Genomic DNA, 20,587 nt, shown 5'->3' with positions numbered 1-20,587 from the left:
AGAGAGAAGAGGGGGAGTTTGAATCAGAGATTCACACAGAAGGAATAGAATTTCGTGTATTGAAATTTCTTATACATTGTAGCAGTCCCTCAGACCCAAGAAAAGACGGAGAGCTTCGACGGGTGCAGTAGATTCACGTTTACTTCTTTCAGTCAAATATTACAGTGCATTAAATACACCGTGAAAACTAAAGGAAAACAAAATACATTTACTTAGGACCATTTGACACAGAACATGAATACATTGCATAAAGTGCAAACTTCGTGAACTAATACAGCTCCAAACATGTACCTCGCTCCGCTGTCTAAGGGCTGCAAAGTGTTCACATTAAAGTCCGTGCTGTGCTGCTAGTAGTCCTCATGAGCCGCGTTCTGACAAACATGCGCTACCTGTCTGGTTCACAAAGATGAAGCGCGTTCTTCTCTCCCAATTGTCTGTCGCACAGTCCAGCTCTGAGTAGCGACTGCCAAGAAATGCGCCAAAAAACTTCCCTAACTCTTGTTTATTGGTTCCGTGAAAGCACAGCTCGTTACAACTACACTGCAGCACCCTCTACTGTGCGATACATGTAACAGCATGGATTCAACACAAAAAAAAAAAACATAGACATTTACACTCCCACCAAATCATGTATGACGAGAACATGTTAACAGTGATTCATGCATGATTTTTCATAAACAACATCAATTAGTGACTTTCTAAAAGGACTACAAGTTTTTGAACAGGTCGCTCAATGATGTGAGGTTTGTGTGTTGTACCCTGCTTCTTTGTTAGATTTCGATCACACACTTGAAGCTTGACTCGGCGCACCAAACCATCCTCCTCTTGTGGTGCTTCAACAACTCGACCCAGTTGCCACTGACTTCTGGGAAGCATGTCGTCCTTTATAATGACAATGTCATTGACATCAAGATTCCGACGAGGACGGTGCCATTTTTGTCTTGTTGATATGTTCAGAAGGTACTCCATTTTCCACCTGCTCCAAAACTGTTCAGTTAGATATTGCACCCTGCGCCACCTTTTCCTTGCATAAAGGTCCTCATTCACAAACTTTCCAGGGGGAGGTAATGCAACCTTTGATTTCATTAGTATGAGGTGGTTTGGAGTTATAGGTTCAGGTGACTTAGGATCATTGATTCCATCAACACTTAGTGGTCGGCCATTGATTATGGACATTGCTTCATAAAATAATGTTCTTAGAGAAGTGTCATCCAGCCTGCCTTGTGATTGCACCAGAGTGGCATTGAGAACATTGCGGATGGTTCGAATCTGTCGTTCCCACACACCTCCAGCATGGCTAGCAGATGGGGCATTGAATACGAACTCACACTGCTTATCTGCCAGGAATGCCTCCAGGGCATTTGTGTCACATTCTTTGAGAGCCTCCCTTAGTTCATTCTTGGCCCCAGTGAAATTTGTACCTTGATCACAGTACAGCTTACAGACAGCTCCTCTTAAACTGATAAAGCATCTCAGGGCATTAATGAAAGAGTCTGTAGACAGGTTCTCTAACATTTCAATGTGGACTGCACGAGAAGAGAGACAGGTAAGAAGGAGTCCATACCTTTTTTGCTCTTTGCGACCTTGCTTGGTGGTGAATGGTCCGAAACAGTCCATTCCACAGTAAATGAAAGGATCAGAGACTTCAACTCGATCTTTTGGTAACTCAGACATACGTTGTTCCTCTGTAGGCCGCCGAAGTTTCCGACACTGTACACATTTTCTTATTAGCTTTGCAACTTCTTTGCTCCCACCAATCACCCAAAACCCATTAGCTCTGATTTCCATGAGCGTCTGGCTTCTGCCTTGATGACAAATCTTTGCATGAAAGTGAGATATGATCAGCATTGTGATGTGATGGTCTTTTGGGAGGATAATAGGGTGTTTCAGTCCTTGGCAGAGTGTTGACTTCTTTAGTCTTCCACCAACACGGAGAAGTCCCTGATCTACAATGGGATCCAGTCGGAAAAGGGGGCTTGAGCTTGGGAGGCTACCTTTTGCCTTCAACACTCTCAGCTCTTGAAAGAAGGCTTGCTGCTGGAGGAGCTTTATTACTATGTCAGCAGCTCCTTTGCGTTCATCTGCAGTTACAACATTGCCATATTGGGTTTTGCTTGGTCTAAGTCTTTTTACTCTTGCAACCACTTTAAGAAGCATTGACCAACTAGAAAACCTTTCAAAATGACAGAGGAAGGTTTCTTGTCCGCTTGTTTGAGTTGTAAAGGTTTTGGCTGCCTTAACTTCTGGATCTCCTACCAGCAACTCAGCTGAGGGTGTGGCTGAGTAGGAAATCTCTTGTTCCCACAGAAACTTTGGGCCAGACAACCAGCAGGTTGTCATGATCTCTGATGCACTAAGGCCTCTGGAGGCATGGTCCGCTGGATTCTGAGCCGTGTCAATGTAGTGCCACTGTTTGGGATCTGTAGTTTCCCTAATCAACTGTACACGGTTTGCAACGAAGACGTGGAATCTTCGTGCCTCGTTGTTGATGTATGCCAAGACTACTTGGGAGTCAGTCCAAAAGAACTCCTCATCAATGTTCATCTCAAGCTCTGATTTTAGCATAACGCTCATTTTGGCTGAGGTGACTGCAGCTGAGAGTTCTAGTCGCGGGATGCTTGTGACCTTGGTAGGTGCAACTCTAGCTTTAGCTATAACCAGGCTGCAGTGTACTTTGTCATCATTGCCTTTGCACCTAATGTAGGAGCATGCACCATAGCCTACGTTACTGGCATCAGAGAAGTGATGCAGTTCCACTTTAACAATGTCCTTTAGTTCTGGTGGATGGTAGCATCTGGGTACTATGACTGATTTTAGCGTTTCCAAACCATTTTTCCAGTCCTCCCACCGTGAGCGCAGAATATCGGGAAGGGGTTCATCCCACTCAGTGCCTCTACGGCACAGCTCCTGCAGGATACTTTTGCCACTTAAGGTAAAAGGAGCTACAAACCCTAGTGGGTCATACAGAGATGAGATAATTGAAAGTATGTTCCTGCGAGTAGGGGGCTGGTCCTTTGTGTTTACATTAAAGTTGAAGGTGTCATGTTTGATTGACCACTGGATTCCAAGCACATGACCTTCAGATGTGGTGTCAGGTTTGAGGTTGAGTGACTCTGTTGTGTTGGCTCTTTCTGAGGGTGCAAGATGAGAGAGAGCATCACTTTGGTTAGAGTTGAATTTGTGCAGACGTAAACCTGCAAGTTTGCAAAGGGCTTGCGTTTCAGTGATGAGCTCTTGAGCCTCTTTGACTGAAGGGACACTTGTTAACCCATCATCTACATAAAAGCTCCTTTCAACAAAGTCTGAAGCCTTTGGGTAGTCAGATCTGTGCTGTTGTGCTAGGTACTTAAGGCCAAAATTAGCACATCCAGGGGAAGATCCAGCACCAAACAAATGTACAGCCATTCTGTACTCTTTGGGCTCTGTGTCTAATTGTCCATCTGGCCACCATAGAAATCGTAAATAGTTACGCATTTCAGGGCTAACGAAGAACTGATGGAACATTCTTTCGATGTCACAGATTACAGCAACATTCTCCCTTCTGAAACGACAGAGCACTCCCACCAATGAGTTAATCATGTCAGGACCTGTGAGAAGGGTATCATTCAGCGAGATGCCAAGAAACTTAGCGGAGCAATCAAAGACGACTCTCAACTTTGTTGGCTTTTTGGGGTGGTACACCCCATGGTGTGGGATGTACCATACAATCTCATCATCAGTCAAAGGAGGGGCTGGTTCTGCATCACCACTGCTGATAATGTCACTCATGAAGGCACAGTAATGCTCGTTGTACTGTTTGTCAGCCTTTAGCCTTTTCTTTAGGTGGTGCAATCGAACTGTGGCTAGCCTCTTATTGTTGGGAAGAGCTGGTGGCTTATTGTCCTTGAAAGGAAGGGGCATCTGGTAGTGTCCATCTTCTCTTTGCTTTATGGTGTCACTGAGGAGTTGTAAAAAGTGAACATCATCCTGAGATACGTACTTGTCCTCATAGTTTCTCTCACTGAAGTCTGACTCTAGGACTTTAAGCACATCAGCAGCTGAGGGTGTGGGCATTTCTTTGACTGTAATTCGGTGTACATAACTCTGATTTCCCTCTCTATCTAAGTGGGGATTACCAGCCCCAATGATGCTCCAACCAAGTATGGTTCTTTGTGCAAAAGGCTCGTTTAGCTGTCCTGTGACAATTTCTAGGGGAGCTAGTGCTGATGGACAGTCATAACCGATTAGCAAGCCCACTTCACAATTCTGTAGTGGCTGTAATTGGTTGGCTAGCCCTTTAAGGTGTGGCCAGTGAAGTGCGGTTTCTCTGGTTGGAATATGGGACTTATCAACGGGGATAAAGTCACGTGAGTATGCTTGTTTTATTCTGACATGGGTGTCAGCGTCAAAGTTACGCACCCTCAAGTCATTAGTAAGTTTACTCGCCACAACTGAATCAACAGAGGTCATTGTGCTGAGTTTTAAATGCACTGGGTGAGCATCCACGTTCAGCTCGGTAGCTAAATCTTCTAAGATAAAGGAAGAGTCACTCTGAGTGTCAAGTAGGGCGTATGTGAGTATTTCTTTCTGTGGCTCAGATGCAGCTGACACAAAAACTGGTACTATGCTGGATGTGGCAGATGTTTCTCTTGTAAGTACATGGGTCATGACTTTATGCACTTCCTTGTTCACATTCTCAGCTGGGGGCACAGAGTCCTCAGTTCGCCTTCCTTCTGGTTCCTTTACTCTTTCTGTGTGCAGACAGGTGGGGTGACGTCGACCACACTTACTGCAGGAGTGACGTCCTTTGCATTCTTTATTTACATGGCCTTTTCTCAAACATCCAAAGCAGAGGTGATTTTCACGGATGAAAACTTTCTTTTCATCATTGGTTTTTGCTGCAAAGGTAGGACACTTGGTTATGCCATGTGATTCATCCTTGCAGAACAAACAAGGTGGTTTAGGTTTATGAGTAACCACTGTGGGTAAGGGAGACCTTGTCTGGACCATTGTACTAAGTGCTTTAGCTCTTTTAATGTGTCTCTCCTCTGATTTTTCACTCATTAGGAATGGTGAGGCAACAGGATTGCAAGCTACTCTAGCTTCCCTTTGTATGAACTGTGTGAAGTGAGCAAAGCCAGGGTACTCCTGCTGTTTGTCAAGCTCCTCCACTACAATGCGACTCCATCTCTGTATTATCCAATCAGGCAGTTTCTTAAGAAGCTTGTGATTTTCCTCACAATCATTGAGGATATCCAGGCCCTTGACTTGGGGAATAGCCTCTGCACAGCTTTGGAGAAAGTCTGCAAACTCTCTCAGTGCTAGGGGATCGTTAGCAGCTATTTTGGGCCATGTTGCAAGCTTGGTTCTAAATGCTCGTTGGACAATGAATGGGCTGCCATACCTTTCGTGTAGAACATTCCAGATGCCCTGGTACGCCTGCTCAGTGTTACGGAAGAAATATCCCTCTACTGCCTTTCGTGCTTCACCTGCAAGATAACTCTTTAGATACAACATTTTCTCACATGCAGGTAAGGGTTTGTTGCCAATTAGTGCCATAAAGGATACTTTCCAATCAACAAACTTTAGAGGGTCACCACTAAAGATAGCTGGCTCAGGTACAGGAAGCCGGTTTAAGGTGAGGGAATTTGCAAGAGCTTCAGCCAAGCTAAGTTCTTCTTGTTTTGCACTAGTGTAGCGATGCTTAAACGATGGAGCCAACGGATTTAAAGAGGGCTGTGGTACATTGGCGGGGTCATTTAAAATCGTTTCCAGGTTGTGGCAGGATGCTAGATTACAGCTTTCAAGGTCATTTAAGGTACTTAAAGCTCTTACTCGTGCTGCTGCTATTTTCACTTCACTGTCTGCCTTTAACTGTTGCAGTTTAATTTTTTCCTGCTCAAGCCTTGCCTTTGTTTCCACTTCTTCTTGTTTTAACTTTGCCAGTGCCTCATTTTCCTTTAATATCCAATCCTTCTCAATTTGGTTGACTTTAGTTTGCTGTGCAAGTATTTCTTGCGTGGCCTTTGCTTGTTCTATTTTAGCTGCAAATTCAGCTTCTGCCTCACGACAGCTTGTAGAATCTATCTTTGAGCATGCAGCTGAACCATCTGGGAATGATGTTTCAGTTTTTGTACCACCAAACACAGAGCCATAGTCAATTTTGTTAAGCATTACCCTTACTCTTTCCTTTTCAAGACGATCATTAAAGGGTTGATCAAGATCTTCTTGTCTTTTAGCAATAAGCTCACAAATGTCTGTTGTAAGCACAGCACAGGCATCCATTTTTTTGACTATGTCTGGGGTCATAGTTTGGTTGCGGCGAATGGGCTCATAACATTGTTGTAAAACTGCATGCTTGTCCCTTATGTCATGACTGGCACTGTTTAAATCTTCGGGTGAGCAGAAAGCCTTTAGCTTTGTTCTGATTTCTTTAGCTAACTCCTTCCAAGTGTTATATGCTCCATGAAATGCCTTTTCATTTTTCTTAGCATTCTGTTCATGCATTTCCTTGCCCTTTTCAGTTAGGCATCTTTCACGATTACTGGATTTCACCTCTTGCTGCTCTACGTTATCAGGTTCTTTAGCAGGGCATGACATTTTATTACTTTAATGTGTGTGTGTGTTTACTCTTTGTGATAATGACTGGACTTAAATTTGAATGAGTGGTGCTTTAACTTTAAGACTATTTGGGAAACAACACTCAGATCAGACAATTAAACCGTGTAGTTACACAAGTTAACGACCACGCCCATGACTGTAAACACTGCTGATATACCACAAGTTGCTTTAGAGGATAAAAGATCCATACAATTAAGGAAAGGCATTTACCTAGTGCACATACACTGTAGCTTTAAGATAGCAAATCACAATGCATTTGAGGCATTAAACTCTGAATCAGCATGCAGGTAGTTTAATTTTGTTATCCTTACGGTGTTTAATACCTGAACCTTTGTGAAAAACCAAGTCAGAGTTCAATATGAAAGACGGTGATGAAGGAGTGATGATAGAGGTGTAATCTTTCTCAGACGAAACGAAGGCCTCACTTGACTGACACGTGGGTTGCACTCGTCTATGATGGAACTAGCTTTCACTCAGCGACGAGTTTTCACTGTAGCAGTCCCTCAGACCCAAGAAAAGACGGAGAGCTTCGACGGGTGCAGTAGATTCACGTTTACTTCTTTCAGTCAAATATTACAGTGCATTAAATACACCGTGAAAACTAAAGGAAAACAAAATACATTTACTTAGGACCATTTGACACAGAACATGAATACATTGCATAAAGTGCAAACTTCGTGAACTAATACAGCTCCAAACATGTACCTCGCTCCGCTGTCTAAGGGCTGCAAAGTGTTCACATTAAAGTCCGTGCTGTGCTGCTAGTAGTCCTCATGAGCCGCGTTCTGACAAACATGCGCTACCTGTCTGGTTCACAAAGATGAAGCGCGTTCTTCTCTCCCAATTGTCTGTCGCACAGTCCAGCTCTGAGTAGCGACTGCCAAGAAATGCGCCAAAAAACTTCCCTAACTCTTGTTTATTGGTTCCGTGAAAGCACAGCTCGTTACAACTACACTGCAGCACCCTCTACTGTGCGATACATGTAACAGCATGGATTCAACACAAAAAAAAAAAACATAGACATTTACATACATGTTAGTAATATACAACAATGAGCGTCCTGGATTATTAACACTAGAACTATCAGGGTTTTCATATACCCCCTTTTTCTACCAGAGGCTGCCAAATGGCAGTGCTGGGGTAATTTGCAACCCATTAGGCCACCTTTTGTTATGTACATAAAGCCACTACTAGGTGCTAAAACGGGGGGGATGGGTGATAGTGTGAACTGTGTTGACTGACAAAGCTCTGAGAGTCACAGCAGGCACAGACTTTCAGGAGTTTAGTTCAGGGCAACAGTCCCAACAAATAAAAAATATTTTGTTACTTTGGCAGTTTTCTCAGCTGCTGATAATAAAAATTATTATTATAATCTTTCAAAAATATGATGAAATAGTACTTGTTTATTTAGAATACACACAATAAAGAATTATTTAAGCTTTTTAGTTTATATTTGTTGATTTAATGCAGTATTATTTGATGTGAAACCTACAAAAACCTTGAGAAATAAAAATAAAAAAATCAGTTAAGTAAAACTTGCTCAAAAATAGTATTTAAATTTAATTTGAGTCATATTTACTTCTCAAGAAAAACACTTTGCCAATGGGGTGAGATATTTTGACTTAAAACAAGAAAAAATGTCCTGATAATATTCTTTTACTTGGGTTTTAAAAAGTTTAAGTAAAAATGTCCTTTTTAAAAGTAGCTGAGGTTTGTTTTTTGTATAAATTTATTTAAAAATATCTTTACCTATTGGCAGTTTTTCAAAAGACAAAAACTACTTAAAATAAGGTTACAACATATCAGAGCTATTTTGACTAATCAATATGCCACTTTTTGCACTGTGAAAACAATCCTACAAAGGCAAATTTACTTAAAATAATGGTTAAAAAATCTGAACTTTAGCAATTTTGACAAATCATCAGGGAGAAAACAATCCAAAATTAGCACAAAGGAGGCAGACTTGAGATGTTTTGGAATTATAGTTCAAATGTCTTTGTGTCAGTTTTAGAATAAAGAGAAAGATGACTGCAGACACTGGAAAACTTGTTAATAAAAGTGCGCAAACTTTATATAATAAACCACCAAAGTAAATAGCCTATCTGGCTACATGCTGAGTGAAATAAAATAGTATAAACCTTTCTCACTATAGTACAATATTACAAATATACACGATGGAGGTAACTGAGATGGGTTCTATATTTATTTTAAAAATGTTGTTGTTGCAGCCATTACATCGAAATATGCCAGCACCAGGTAACAGTGAACAGGGACGGGTGTGATGGGTGATAGCGTGAACGATGATGATAACGATTATGTATGTATCCACCTCCATGTGGATAAAATGCCACGTCACCACACATAATTCACTTACTCTGTTCACCAAGAAGCAAAGATGGCAAAGGTATACAGTACACAGCAGGCTTTGGACATGACCCTCAACCATGTCAACCCCTGTGACTCCGATGGAGAAGAAATTACTATTGATCAGAGTGGTGACTCTGAAATCTGTTCTGGTAAGATTTCCTAAATTTTCTATGTTTGTTTGCCGGTTCTGGCTGTTGTGATTTTGGAAGAGACACACTGCAAAAAGTACAATCTTGAAGTTAAAATTGCTCAAGAATATTATTCTATTTTAATTTGAGTAATTTTGACTTGTATTTTGACTTTGAACAAGAGAAAATGTCCTGATATGATTCTTTTACTTTGGGTTTTAAAAAGTTTAAGTAAAAATGTCTTATTTACAACTAGCTGAGGGTTGTTTTTTTGTATAAATTTATTTAAAAATATCTTTACCTATTGGCAGTTTTTCAAAAGACAAAAACTACTTAAAATAAGGTTACAAAATATCAGAGCTATTTTGACTAATCAATATGCCACTTTTTGCACTGTGAAAACAATCCTACATTAGCACAAAGGAGGCATACTTGAGATGTTTTGGAATTATAATTCAAATACCATGTTTGTGTCAATTTCACATTATTTTAACCTTTCGCTAATCAAATCTCAAACATATGGTCCTGTAGATGAGGAGACTTCACCACCTCCAGGAAAAGGAGGTCGCATGGAGACACACGAGTGGCTGACAGAGACGGCAAAAGATGGCACAGTGTGGCATGAAGAACATAGTTTATATTTCTGTATAGTTTACATTTCTATTTATGAATACTTTTGTTATCATATTGTTGCATGCTTATTTTATCTTTTATTACTTCCTTTATTACTATTTCATTGTACAGGGAAACCAAGCAAAATGTTTCTTTCCTGTTCATATACCAATAAAACTACCTTGAATCTAAATGTCTGGTAATGTTGACTTTTTTGGGGGGTGGGGGTTCACCAACTTGCTGCAGAGAAGAGTGTGGAGTGCAGTAGAGTGTCTCCTTTCAAATGTAAAGGTCTCATTTACATAACACAGGAGGTGAGAAGAGCTGTTCACACCTGCCAAATGGCAGTTCTTTGGGATTTAAAGGTATAATTGTCAAATGGCAGCGGTTTGGTAGTTCTAGTGTTAATATCAAACATTTACATAAGATTTCATCTTGGGTACGTTGTGTTTACGTCCCATTTACGATATTGTTTTTAGAAGGTATTAATTCGTTTTTCTAATCAGAGACAGAAATTTCTTTCATGATTGACAACAGTAATACACATCACTTCATTGGTTGATAGATGTCCATCTGAAGACAATAGGATGACACTCGTAAATATTGTTTATGCATATTAATCAGAATTTGATTCCATTTTCGTTATTGTTTAGGCGAACTCGAGCGAGCCGTAGTTTCGCCAGTGTCCATTTGGGGTCGCTGTTGATCCATTTTGTTCGTCCGGTGCAGATGAGTTAACGGGAGGTCACCCCGAGTTCAATCAGTTTGACCATCTGGGGCTGTCTGTTTAGTGGGTTCGAGATAAGGACGAGACATTTAGGTGCCATTGTCTTAAACTCCCCCCTTTTGTTCGAGTTTCCTGTTTCTTGAAAGCATTATAAACTTGTTATCTTTAGTTCCTGCAGAGAGAAAGGGGGCCGGGGGCCAGGTGTCGCTGGAAAGTGTCCCGCTCCAGTCTTTGATGTTAGATCTTATGTGCGTGCGTGTGTGTGGGGGGCTGCAGGGTCTTTGCCCCCCCCCGCGGTTTGTGGAATGTTAATTCGGTCGCAGACAGAAGGTCCTGGTCAGAATGAAAAAGTTTTAATTCAAAACTTTTCATTTCTTCATTTGACTTTTCATCTCGTTATCCGGTCTATACTCCACTACATCACACACTATGAACCACCAAGATTACTCAGATCTCAGGGCGCCGGCCTCTTACTATTACCCAGAATTCATAAGATTTCAGCGGGGGGGGGCTTTCTCCTACAAAGCCCTTCAGCTCTGGAACTATCTTCTAGCTAGTGTTCAGGATGCAGACACAGTCTACGGACTATGTTTAAGTCTAGGCTCAAAACCCAATTGTTCAGTTTAGCCTTTGGCAACTAACCTCTGTCTACTTTAAGGTTGTGGTTTGAGGAACTCATGGACATGGGGAATCATGGTAAACCCGGATGATGTGCTCACAATTTCTCTTGTTTAGAGCGGAAGGATATCTTTGCCTGAGCTCCTTCTGGTTTCCCTCCTCCCAGTCTGTTACAGTCAGATCCGTCACTACACTAATGAAAATATTCACATGCTCTTATTCTCTGCTGCACTCAACTAAACTAATTGCTTCCCTTTACTGTTTTCTGAGAAAATGGTGGCCACTGATGGAAGATTGTTTGCTGGATTTTCCTGCGGCCCAGACCAGACCAGACCAGCTGCTCACCTTATTATTATTATGTAGCATAATGACACTTCATTGTTGATCATTTAAAATTCAATCTATAGTTTGATCAGAGGAGGATGGGTTCCCTTTGTGAGTCTTGGTTCCTCCCAAGGTTTCTTCCTCCAGCCTCGAGGGAGTTTTTCCTTGCCATTGTCACCTTCGGCTTGCTTGCATTGGGCTTTGATTTAAATGTTCTGTTCTGAAACTGTGAAGCTGCTTTGTGACAACGTCACAGTATGAAAGGCGCTATACAAATAAATTTGATGTGATTTGATATTTGAGAACAGTAAATACGTAGTATAACGTTTTCAGTTTACAGTTAATGATTTAATAAGTAATGTTACTGCATACTTTACACTATTATTGTTTTCAGGAATGGTATAATCTACTGGAAAAATTAGTTATGTTTTGCTCATGTATTTTTCGGTGATAATTTTTACACAGAATCTAAACAGTGCCTAAGTCTCTCATGGCTCCCCACTCCCTACACAGTGCACTGCATTGATACTGAAGCTATGGAGGCTGTATTTAAATTGTCACAATAACAGTTAGAATGATTGCTACAGCTTATAGATTAGGAAATATGTTTTTATATCAGTGCTGAAATTGTTATTTAATGACCAAAATAGTGCACAACATAGAGAGCAAGGAAACAATAGACATTCACACAATGTTTTCAAAAGGCTTCATTCATGATGAATAAACAAAAACTTTTTTATTTTTTAAATCAGTAGCTTGTTTGCATTTTATTGTTATTTATTTTTTTAAACAGCTGGAGATCGAATGTGGCTAAGATTAAAATGCAGCGTCAGAAGGAAAGAGGACACACCGAAGTGTTCTTCCCAGGGGAGCACCTGGGGTTTCTGGAACTCGCTAGGACTATGAATAGTCATCTAGCCAGATATCAATGGAGCCCACTTTACAATAAAGGGGTGGAGATCTGTGTGTTCAATTTACTGCATGATACTACAGTGGCTTCCAGGCCATCATGAAAGATGGCAGATTAAAAAAACTGGAGATGCCATGAATTCCACCCAGAGTCTGGGTTGGTCGAGCTTAGTTGTCTCAAAGGATGACATTGCAGATGCTGAGAAGCGTTTCCTTGAATCAATTGATCACCCTGAGTATAAACCCTTCCTGCAAAAGTTCACCAAAGCCCAAATGCCCCAGATTCACTTCTATGAGACGGTTGTCTACAAGCAAGAGGTCATGTACGCCTTAGTGGTCCATGGTCCGGAGGCCCAAAGAGAGTTCCAGAAGTATCCACTTCTGCAGAACTCCCACAATCCAGTGCATGTGTTCAACAATGAAATGATATGGTGGAGGCCAGAGGGCATGTGCACAGCTCACATCTTTCGCTTGTCAAAGAGCCAAGGAATACGGGCAGCCCGGGTGCTTAAAAAGAACCCGAAGTGGTGTCTCTGGGACCATATAGCAGTGGCTTTCCATGTGCCACAGGGTAGGATTTTCAAATTTGACCAAGAGATCCTGCTTCAACACCTAAGTCTCTGTCAGGGTGCAGCACCTAAACTGAGCAACGAGGACTAAAGTGTGAGTTTGAAGCCCAACCACCTCAGGGTGATGTGCGTTATCCATAGTCCTTCATACAACTTCCAAATCACCAATAAACTTAAAAACATAACATTAGAGAAAATTCCCTATTCCAGATATAACAGTATCTTTTCAGAAATTGCAATTAATTATCTACAAGTTGATTTTATTGAGAGGAAAATGCTTGCTGTTTTTGCATAATTTGTCTATACTTATTTGTCTATACTTACTTAAAATTCCATGTTCAAAATTCATCTAAAATCTGTCAGTCACCACAGTATTTATAGAACACTTGGACAGAAGGACAGCAAGACCAGACACTGGCCAAATGATACAGTTTCTGACTGTATCAGGTAAAATACTCTTTGAATACATGTATTTTAGCAATGGAATCTGTGGCATCCCTTGATTCCACTTTATGTTTCTGTGGTAATTCACTGTACTGTCTTTTTTGTTCCTTTGTTTTTAAATTTGAGCTCATCTCTTCAGCCATTTGAAATGATACTGTAACAGAATATTCTGTTTCCTCTGTTTGCCGTATGTACAATAAACCAAATGTGTGTCTCGTAATTACCTTAAAAACAATTTTAATTTTTCTGCTAGGGGTAAAAATTTGTAGGTAGAGAAGGAAAATGATATTGATAGTTGTTTAAATGATGTTGCCAATGGTTAAATGTTTAATATTGGTTTATTACTTAGTTATGCATTTATTAAGTTTATAAATGTTTCTCCACAACACACCATTAGAAACCAAACCCTAAACCTATTGCATTTATAGCACACTTTAAGAACACTTCTAGGCAACATGAGGCTAATAAGTCTGCATTTAATTTATAATACTGCATTTGTAACTATAAAGGGTTTGTCTGTTTCACTGATTTTGTGCTAAATCCCAGACATCCAGCTACATCTTAGGGCATATACTTGAACAGACAGCTGTTGTACCTACTGTGGGCATGTTTCTGTTGAACTTAGGCATGTCTCACAGTTTTGGTTTTTGGTTTCAGTTATCACATTAAAATGAGCCATCCTATGGATGGAAAAAATGAAGTTAATGTAAGTTATAAGATGAATAATGCTCTTTAACACTTCACGAACACATTGCTATATACACAACTAAAAGAGTGTGTATGTATCTATAACAGATATTTTCTCCAAAATCCAAATTTATATTTCTGGGAGTTTCTAAATATTAATGCTGTTAATGGTAAACTTATATACCATGTAAAGAATAAATACATAAAATATTTAAAATGAAAAAGTAAGCAATTTAATAATAATAATAATAATAATAATAATATTAGGCCAATTTTTTTTTCTATGGGGTCCCAGAAATTAAAGTGTTCATTACTATACTTGAAGATGTCAGGCTATGTAAACAGGAGAGACGCTCGTGGTTTTTAGCAGGAACAGTTTTACTTCAGAGAGTAAGAAATGGTCATACACGGGTTGGCTTTCATAAACAAGGATCGCTCTATAAGTAACAAAGAGTTATCAATACTTCGCAAGTGGCAGATGCAAAAGCCTGAGTTTATATAGTAACTGAATGATTATGTCAAATACAAAACAGCTGTAACTTAAAACTCAGGTGACCCGGAGCACACCAAAGAGTTCCCATTGGTTGATGGAGTCATGTGACCATTCATTGAACCATGGGAACTGAAGTCCCCAGAGTAATTCACAGACTCAAGAGGTAATCTGGCATGAAGTGAGGGAGGAAGTGAGGCGTCCACAGAGACAGGTGTGACAAAAAATCAGTTCAGAGGTTACTCTTTCATATCATAATGGGAGTAATTTGGTTTGATTATAACTGATGTACAACAAGACTGACTGTGTTCTCGACACATTCAATGTCTTGTTTGATATTTCCTAAATAGAAAAGAAAGTTTTTCTCCATTGCATACACAGGAAATGTGCACACAGTTCTGAAAACTTGAAGTTCATGTATCAACAACAATGGCTTTTTTTCCACTGAAATATCATACTAAATTAGTTTTACAGATCTCTAAACATACACTGCATCATTTAGGAGACTTTGGTCACCTGGAAACACGGTCCTTCAAAATTCTACTTCCTGATTCCCAATAAGTCTCACTTATGTTGCACCTGATCTTTTGTAAGGGTATAAAAGAGGCAGGGTGTGGAGTAATTTGTTTCATGCCTTTTACAATAAATATATTTCTGTTTTTGTATCTGCCCTTTTTATTCCTTGTAGCGTTTCTCAATGTTTGATACGTATTATGTAAAATGGGTCATGTGCGTTACATACAGTTTACATGTAGGATTGTAAATTCTATTTTGGGACAGAAACCTTACACTTCACGAAAAAAAAAAAAAAAAAAACATTGATTTTCCACACCCTCATATGAATTTGAATATATAAAGTGCCCTCAAAAGCATCTAAATACACATTTGATCGTAGTGTTTTGAATTTATCATATCAGTGTCAGAATGTGTGTGTGTCTGTGTTGCCCTGTGAAGGACTGGCGTCCCCTCCAGGGTGTATTCCCGCCTTGCGCCCGATGATTCCAGGTAGGCTCTGGACCCCCCGCGACCCTAAATTGGATAAGCGGTTACAGATAATGGATGGATGGATGGATATCAGTGTCAGTGGCGGATGCTGGTCTTTCAAGGAGGGGAAGCTCAGTTTCGGCCTACATCATAAAATGTGTTGGTTTATTTATACGTAAATTCTACCCTCCGTTCCTTTTCAAGAAATTTATTTATGACCCTGTCGTACCAACAAGGCGCCTTTTCCAGGGACTCAATGTCCAGAAGAGCTAGGCTGCTTAAACAGCCTTGGCCCATGTGAAGTGTGTCCGCCTGTGAGTGCTTTTTGACGGTGGAGGGGCTCAGTGGCACCCGCTGGACAGAAACTGAGATAGAAGTCAGAAAGAGTGACAGAAGTCAGTCTCCAAACGCAAGCAGCTACAAAAAACGTAGGTCGATTTGTCGCTAGTCGTTTTTAACAAAGAAAATGCCACTAAAAGGACTTAGAAAGTCTCTGGTTCAACACAGAACAGAATGAAAATGTAATGCTCCCACGGATCTCTACACCAAAGGATCGCTGATTCGCTCATTTCGTTGTCAATCAAAAAGGGATTCAGCCTCAGACAGATCATCCAATCATCATGCAGAAGCTGAGCGTCCGGGCCAGCCGAGGCCAGCCCACTGCCCCATAGACCCCCAGAGACGCTGAGCATCCGATGGGCGGCACAAAGCCCAGCATATATCCAATGTCTCGTCTCGTTTCGCTGCACTTCGCCGCTTCGCTATTGAACTCCGTGGACGCTCAGCGTCCTCACTGTTTAAAGCACCGTGAAGGGAATGATTGAGAGGAAAGCCGTGTCTTTACCAGTGATAAGAAGCTGATTCTGAACAAAAGTTGAGCGCATTGTAGTGCATATTTATTCAATGACATGTACACACAACAGTATATATTTTATCACTTATTTTTTGACATTTTAGGGGAAGCTGAGCTTCCCTTGCAGTCTTAGAGCAATCGCCGCTGATCAGTGTGATCATTTGATGCTCTGTAAGATATAAGCATATAACACCTGTGTGTAGTGTTTTAGTGAAAGGAATCAGGTTTGAGGAGAGAGAACATGGTTCTCGGGGCTGTGTTTCATATTGCCAGAGATTTGTGGCTTTTTGACAAAGTAATAAACTTTTGAGGTTATTACTTCAGAACTCACGGTAGCTCTTCAGTAAAATCACCATCAGCGGAAATACCCTCAAAAACAGCAAGAGACTGTGTGTGTGTGTGTGTGTGTGTGTGTGTTACAGAAATACCTTAGGTCAAGGGGATTTCTCTTTCTCTTGGGACGAATGTGTGTTCCCCACAAAGAGGAGGAATCCCCATAACCTGATGAAGACTGTACCTGAGAACAGTGTCAGGGTTAAGCTTGTACTTATGGATAATGTAAGGCTAAGTGAGTTTCACATTTGTTTATGTGTAACTCTGTATGTACGTAACTGTCATTCATAAGGAAACAGTGAAGTCCACACCCAGAGAAAGATAGAGTCTAGGGCAGTGCTCCCTCTCACTCTTCCTTTAGTCCAGTTAGCGGCACCGTGGGACAGTCCAGCTCAGTCTTTGTGAGGCACTTTCACAGACTTGTTACAGCCAGCTTTTTTGTTGGAAACTAACGTGTGAGGGGTAAGCAGAGTACATCTAGTCTTCCAATGTATCCAACAGGCTAATGCCTCATAGCTAGCATTCACAGTTAATTTGTGAGTATTTTCCCGCCAAATCTACATTCTACATATTTAGGATAAATCTCTCGATTAATTTTCTGATTTTAACAGACTTTTATTGTTTAGATCAACAGTGTTTTCAGAGTCTCAGTCTGCTCTACATTTTTTTGCCAGTTTATATAAATAATTATTTAGGTATTTAATTTTCAGTTTCAAAACTGGGATAAGTGTTTCATAAAGGAAATAGAAGTATAAATGTAGGGCTTAATAAAATGAATGAAAAAACATCATGTTATTAAAATAATGTTGGTTTTACCAACAAAAAAAAACAACTCGATTTAAAATAGATTTTAACTAAGTCAGAGTTTAAAATTATGACTCAGCTGCATTTAGTTTGGAATGATAGTTTTGTTAAATCTTTTCCAATAAATTTTTTATGTAAAAAATACAAAACCCATATCTTAATATAATACAGAATTTCTAGCAAAGCATTCATTCATTATCTGTAACTGCTTATCCACTTCAGGGTCACGGTGGGTCCAGAGCCTGCCTTGAATCATTGGGTGAATACACCCTGGAGGGGGCATCAGTCCTTCACAGGGCAACACAGACACACATTCACTCACACCTACAGACACTTTTGAGTCACCAATCCACCAATCAACATGTGTTATTGGACTGTGGGAGGAAACCAGAGCACCCGGAGGAAACCCACGCCGACACAGGGAGAACACACCAACTCCTCACAGACAGTCACCCAGAGTGGGAATCGAACCCACAACCTCCAGGTCCCTGGAACTGTGTGAATGCGACACTACCTGCTGCGCCACCATGCCGCTCTAGCAAAGCAATTAAATCTAAATGTATGATTTATTACATCATCTCCTTATTGTTATCAAATCTTTACAAGATAAAATGTTCACATACATTATTCATATGAATAGTTAATTAAAGATAATTAATGCATGATTAAGTTAAAGCCCTGTCTTCTTCATCTACAGAGAGTGGACAGAGGAAGTGAATTCCAGCAGTCATCCCTTTAAACAATGTAAAGGGAAGCATGTGAATTTATCAGAGATGAGAGAGGACCCCACACTAAACAATACCTACCTGTGGTGGAGTCTGTCAGTGACAGGTATTGAAATTGATGATGCTGAAAATAATTTTCTATCGGCCAGTTCTTTAGATGAGTTGGCCGACGTGGAGCAGCATTTCTTGCAGAAATTCACTACTTCTCTGGCATTTCAAAACAAGTCTCGCTATAGCAACTTTTGCTTCACCATTCTTCTGAGAGAGCTCCTCTTTTGGTATGTAGGTATTCTGTAGGAAGTTTGCTCCTGTGTTCCGTGTCCTGGACACCAGACTCTACAAAAAAGAAATCTCATACTCTGTGGTGGGGCATCCACTGCATGTTAGAGGCTATGGGCAGTACCCACGTCTGCCCCGTAGACTTGATGCTCTGTGAGGCTACTCCCAAGGCCAAGTGTCATGGTGCTGTCAGGCTCCTTCAGACTGTCACCACCATAAGCTGAAGCTGGACAGACTGTGGGTGTAAACACTTGAGTCTGAGTATTATTATGTATGGGATAATGTGGCTATACCTTTCCACATGGAACCACACTGGACTCTGGGTGTGAGTCATCAAAAACTTTACAACAGCTTGAGACTGTGCAAGATCGCTGAACCCAATCTCTTGAGGAAACCGGACACTGCACTAAATCAAACAATACTGGGAATACTGGGGGAACTGGCTTCAAAGTATGGTTTATAATCTGAATTATAATATCCCTCAGGGACTATCTAGCAGTTTTGTCTGTTCTGTTTCCCTGAGGGCCTCTGTTTTTCAGCACAGGGATTTTTATCAGTCTTGTATTAAAATGATGAAACGCTTTTTAAGAATGCTTTAACAGGTTGTTTATGTTACATTCCCCTACCCTGCTCACATTCTCCACCTAAAGAATGGAAAGCTGTAATTTTAGTACTGTGAACTGTAAAGTATCACACCCTCGTCCTGTCATGTCTGTTTTCCACGCCATGTGCTCTCTAAGCACATGGCTCTGTCTGTTATTCTCCATGTCTCCGCCCTTGTCCCACCTTTGTTCCGCCTCCTTGTCCATAATCCTCAATATCTGTTTCAGGTGTGTCTCATCTGTATGACGTATTTAAGTTCCCTTGCGTCATTTCCTTGTATTGGTCATTCATTTTGTTTCCTATTTCAAGTCATGTCATTTCTTTCCTCCAAGTCTTGTTGTTTCTCTTCCAGTGTTTCCATGTCTTGTTCCTTAGTCCGGTATGTCTTTCTCTGTCGTCTCCTCGTTCTAAGTCCTACTATTGTTACGCTCTCCATGTCTATGTTTGTCTGTTTAGCTTATCGTGCTGTCATGTTGCTTAGTCCAGTCTGTCTATCTCTGTCGTTTCCTCGCTTCATTTCCTATATCTTGTTGTTTCCATAGTTGCTTGTCTTTGGTTTGTTATATATTTTGTTTAAATAAAGGAACTGTGTTTTAGTGTGTGCATCCGTCTACATCAGTCCGCCCCACGTGATTCCTGACATAAAGTGCATTACAAATAAAATGTATTATTATTATTAAAATTCTGATTGGTGTGATTACTGGTATGAGTAATGGCAGAGAGAAACCATCAGCAGCGCTGCACAACCCAGTGAACAAAACAGAGAGGACCAATCAGCAGTGTTTAATTTTTATGTAATACTTCCGGAATGTTTAAAATACTTTCAGTTAAATTCTAGGCCCAGGGTAGTGCACTTTGTGTGGATTGTGATGATTATAAGTAGCGATGGGCTGAGGGAGACTTTTCAAACTGCAACACATTTGAAGCCAAAATGGTTTTATGCTTTAACACACCTTTACTACGCCACCTGTTTTTCCAATAAAAATACTGCACTACAGTTTTCTGATTCACTGTAGCTTGTCTGAACTGACACAAAAGCACCAGGTGGTCTCTTTTACTTTGGAGCTTGCATTTCATCTGAGAATGATTTTAAAAAAGGCCATCATTGAATATGAATGTAGAATTTACAACTTTTAAACACAAACATAAATAACAGAAAATGAGTTAAATAATTCAAGAATATAATTTTTTTTGCTGAAGTGGGACTTGAATTGAAAACTTGAACATTCTTGTGTTCAAAATGGTAAGGCAAATGGAAGCTTAAACATGGAAAAAGGTTCATATGTCCAGTAACTATGCCACCACCTGGTGGGCATTTTATGAAAATGCAACAGAGTGCATAGGGCAGTGAGAGGAGAGAGTTGGTTCTGGGAGCTCTGGAACTTTGTTTGGGGCATTATGAGAGGAGGGAGCTGGTCCCTAGGAGGTCTGGAACATAGAGCACTGTTCAAAAATAAAACATTCATTCATTATTTGTAACGCTCAGAAGATACATTCAATACAGGCTAACCAATGTGAATGTTCATATCTA

At 40.4% G+C, this 20,587-nt stretch overlaps 1 protein-coding gene across 1 annotated transcript; it reads right to left on the bottom strand.

Annotated features, from left to right (window-relative positions):
* Positions 1 to 84: 84 nt before the first annotated feature.
* On the bottom strand, positions 85 to 3,654 carry LOC136697500 (uncharacterized). The gene is made up of 2 exons (XM_066672649.1): positions 292 to 3,654; positions 85 to 187 (listed from the first exon to the last, which is right to left on the bottom strand). Exon 1 carries the CDS (start codon positions 3,577 to 3,579, stop codon positions 688 to 690), a length of 2,892 nt encoding a protein of 963 aa, XP_066528746.1. The 5' UTR covers positions 3,580 to 3,654; the 3' UTR covers positions 85 to 187; positions 292 to 687.
* Positions 3,655 to 20,587: the final 16,933 nt, after the last annotated feature.

The sequence above is a fragment of the Hoplias malabaricus genome, chromosome 5 (assembly GCF_029633855.1).
Source record: "Hoplias malabaricus isolate fHopMal1 chromosome 5, fHopMal1.hap1, whole genome shotgun sequence".
Classification (NCBI taxonomy): Eukaryota; Metazoa; Chordata; class Actinopteri; order Characiformes; family Erythrinidae; genus Hoplias; species Hoplias malabaricus.
The sequence above is the reverse complement of the archived record's forward strand: the minus strand, read 5'-3'. Positions and strand labels throughout refer to the sequence as shown.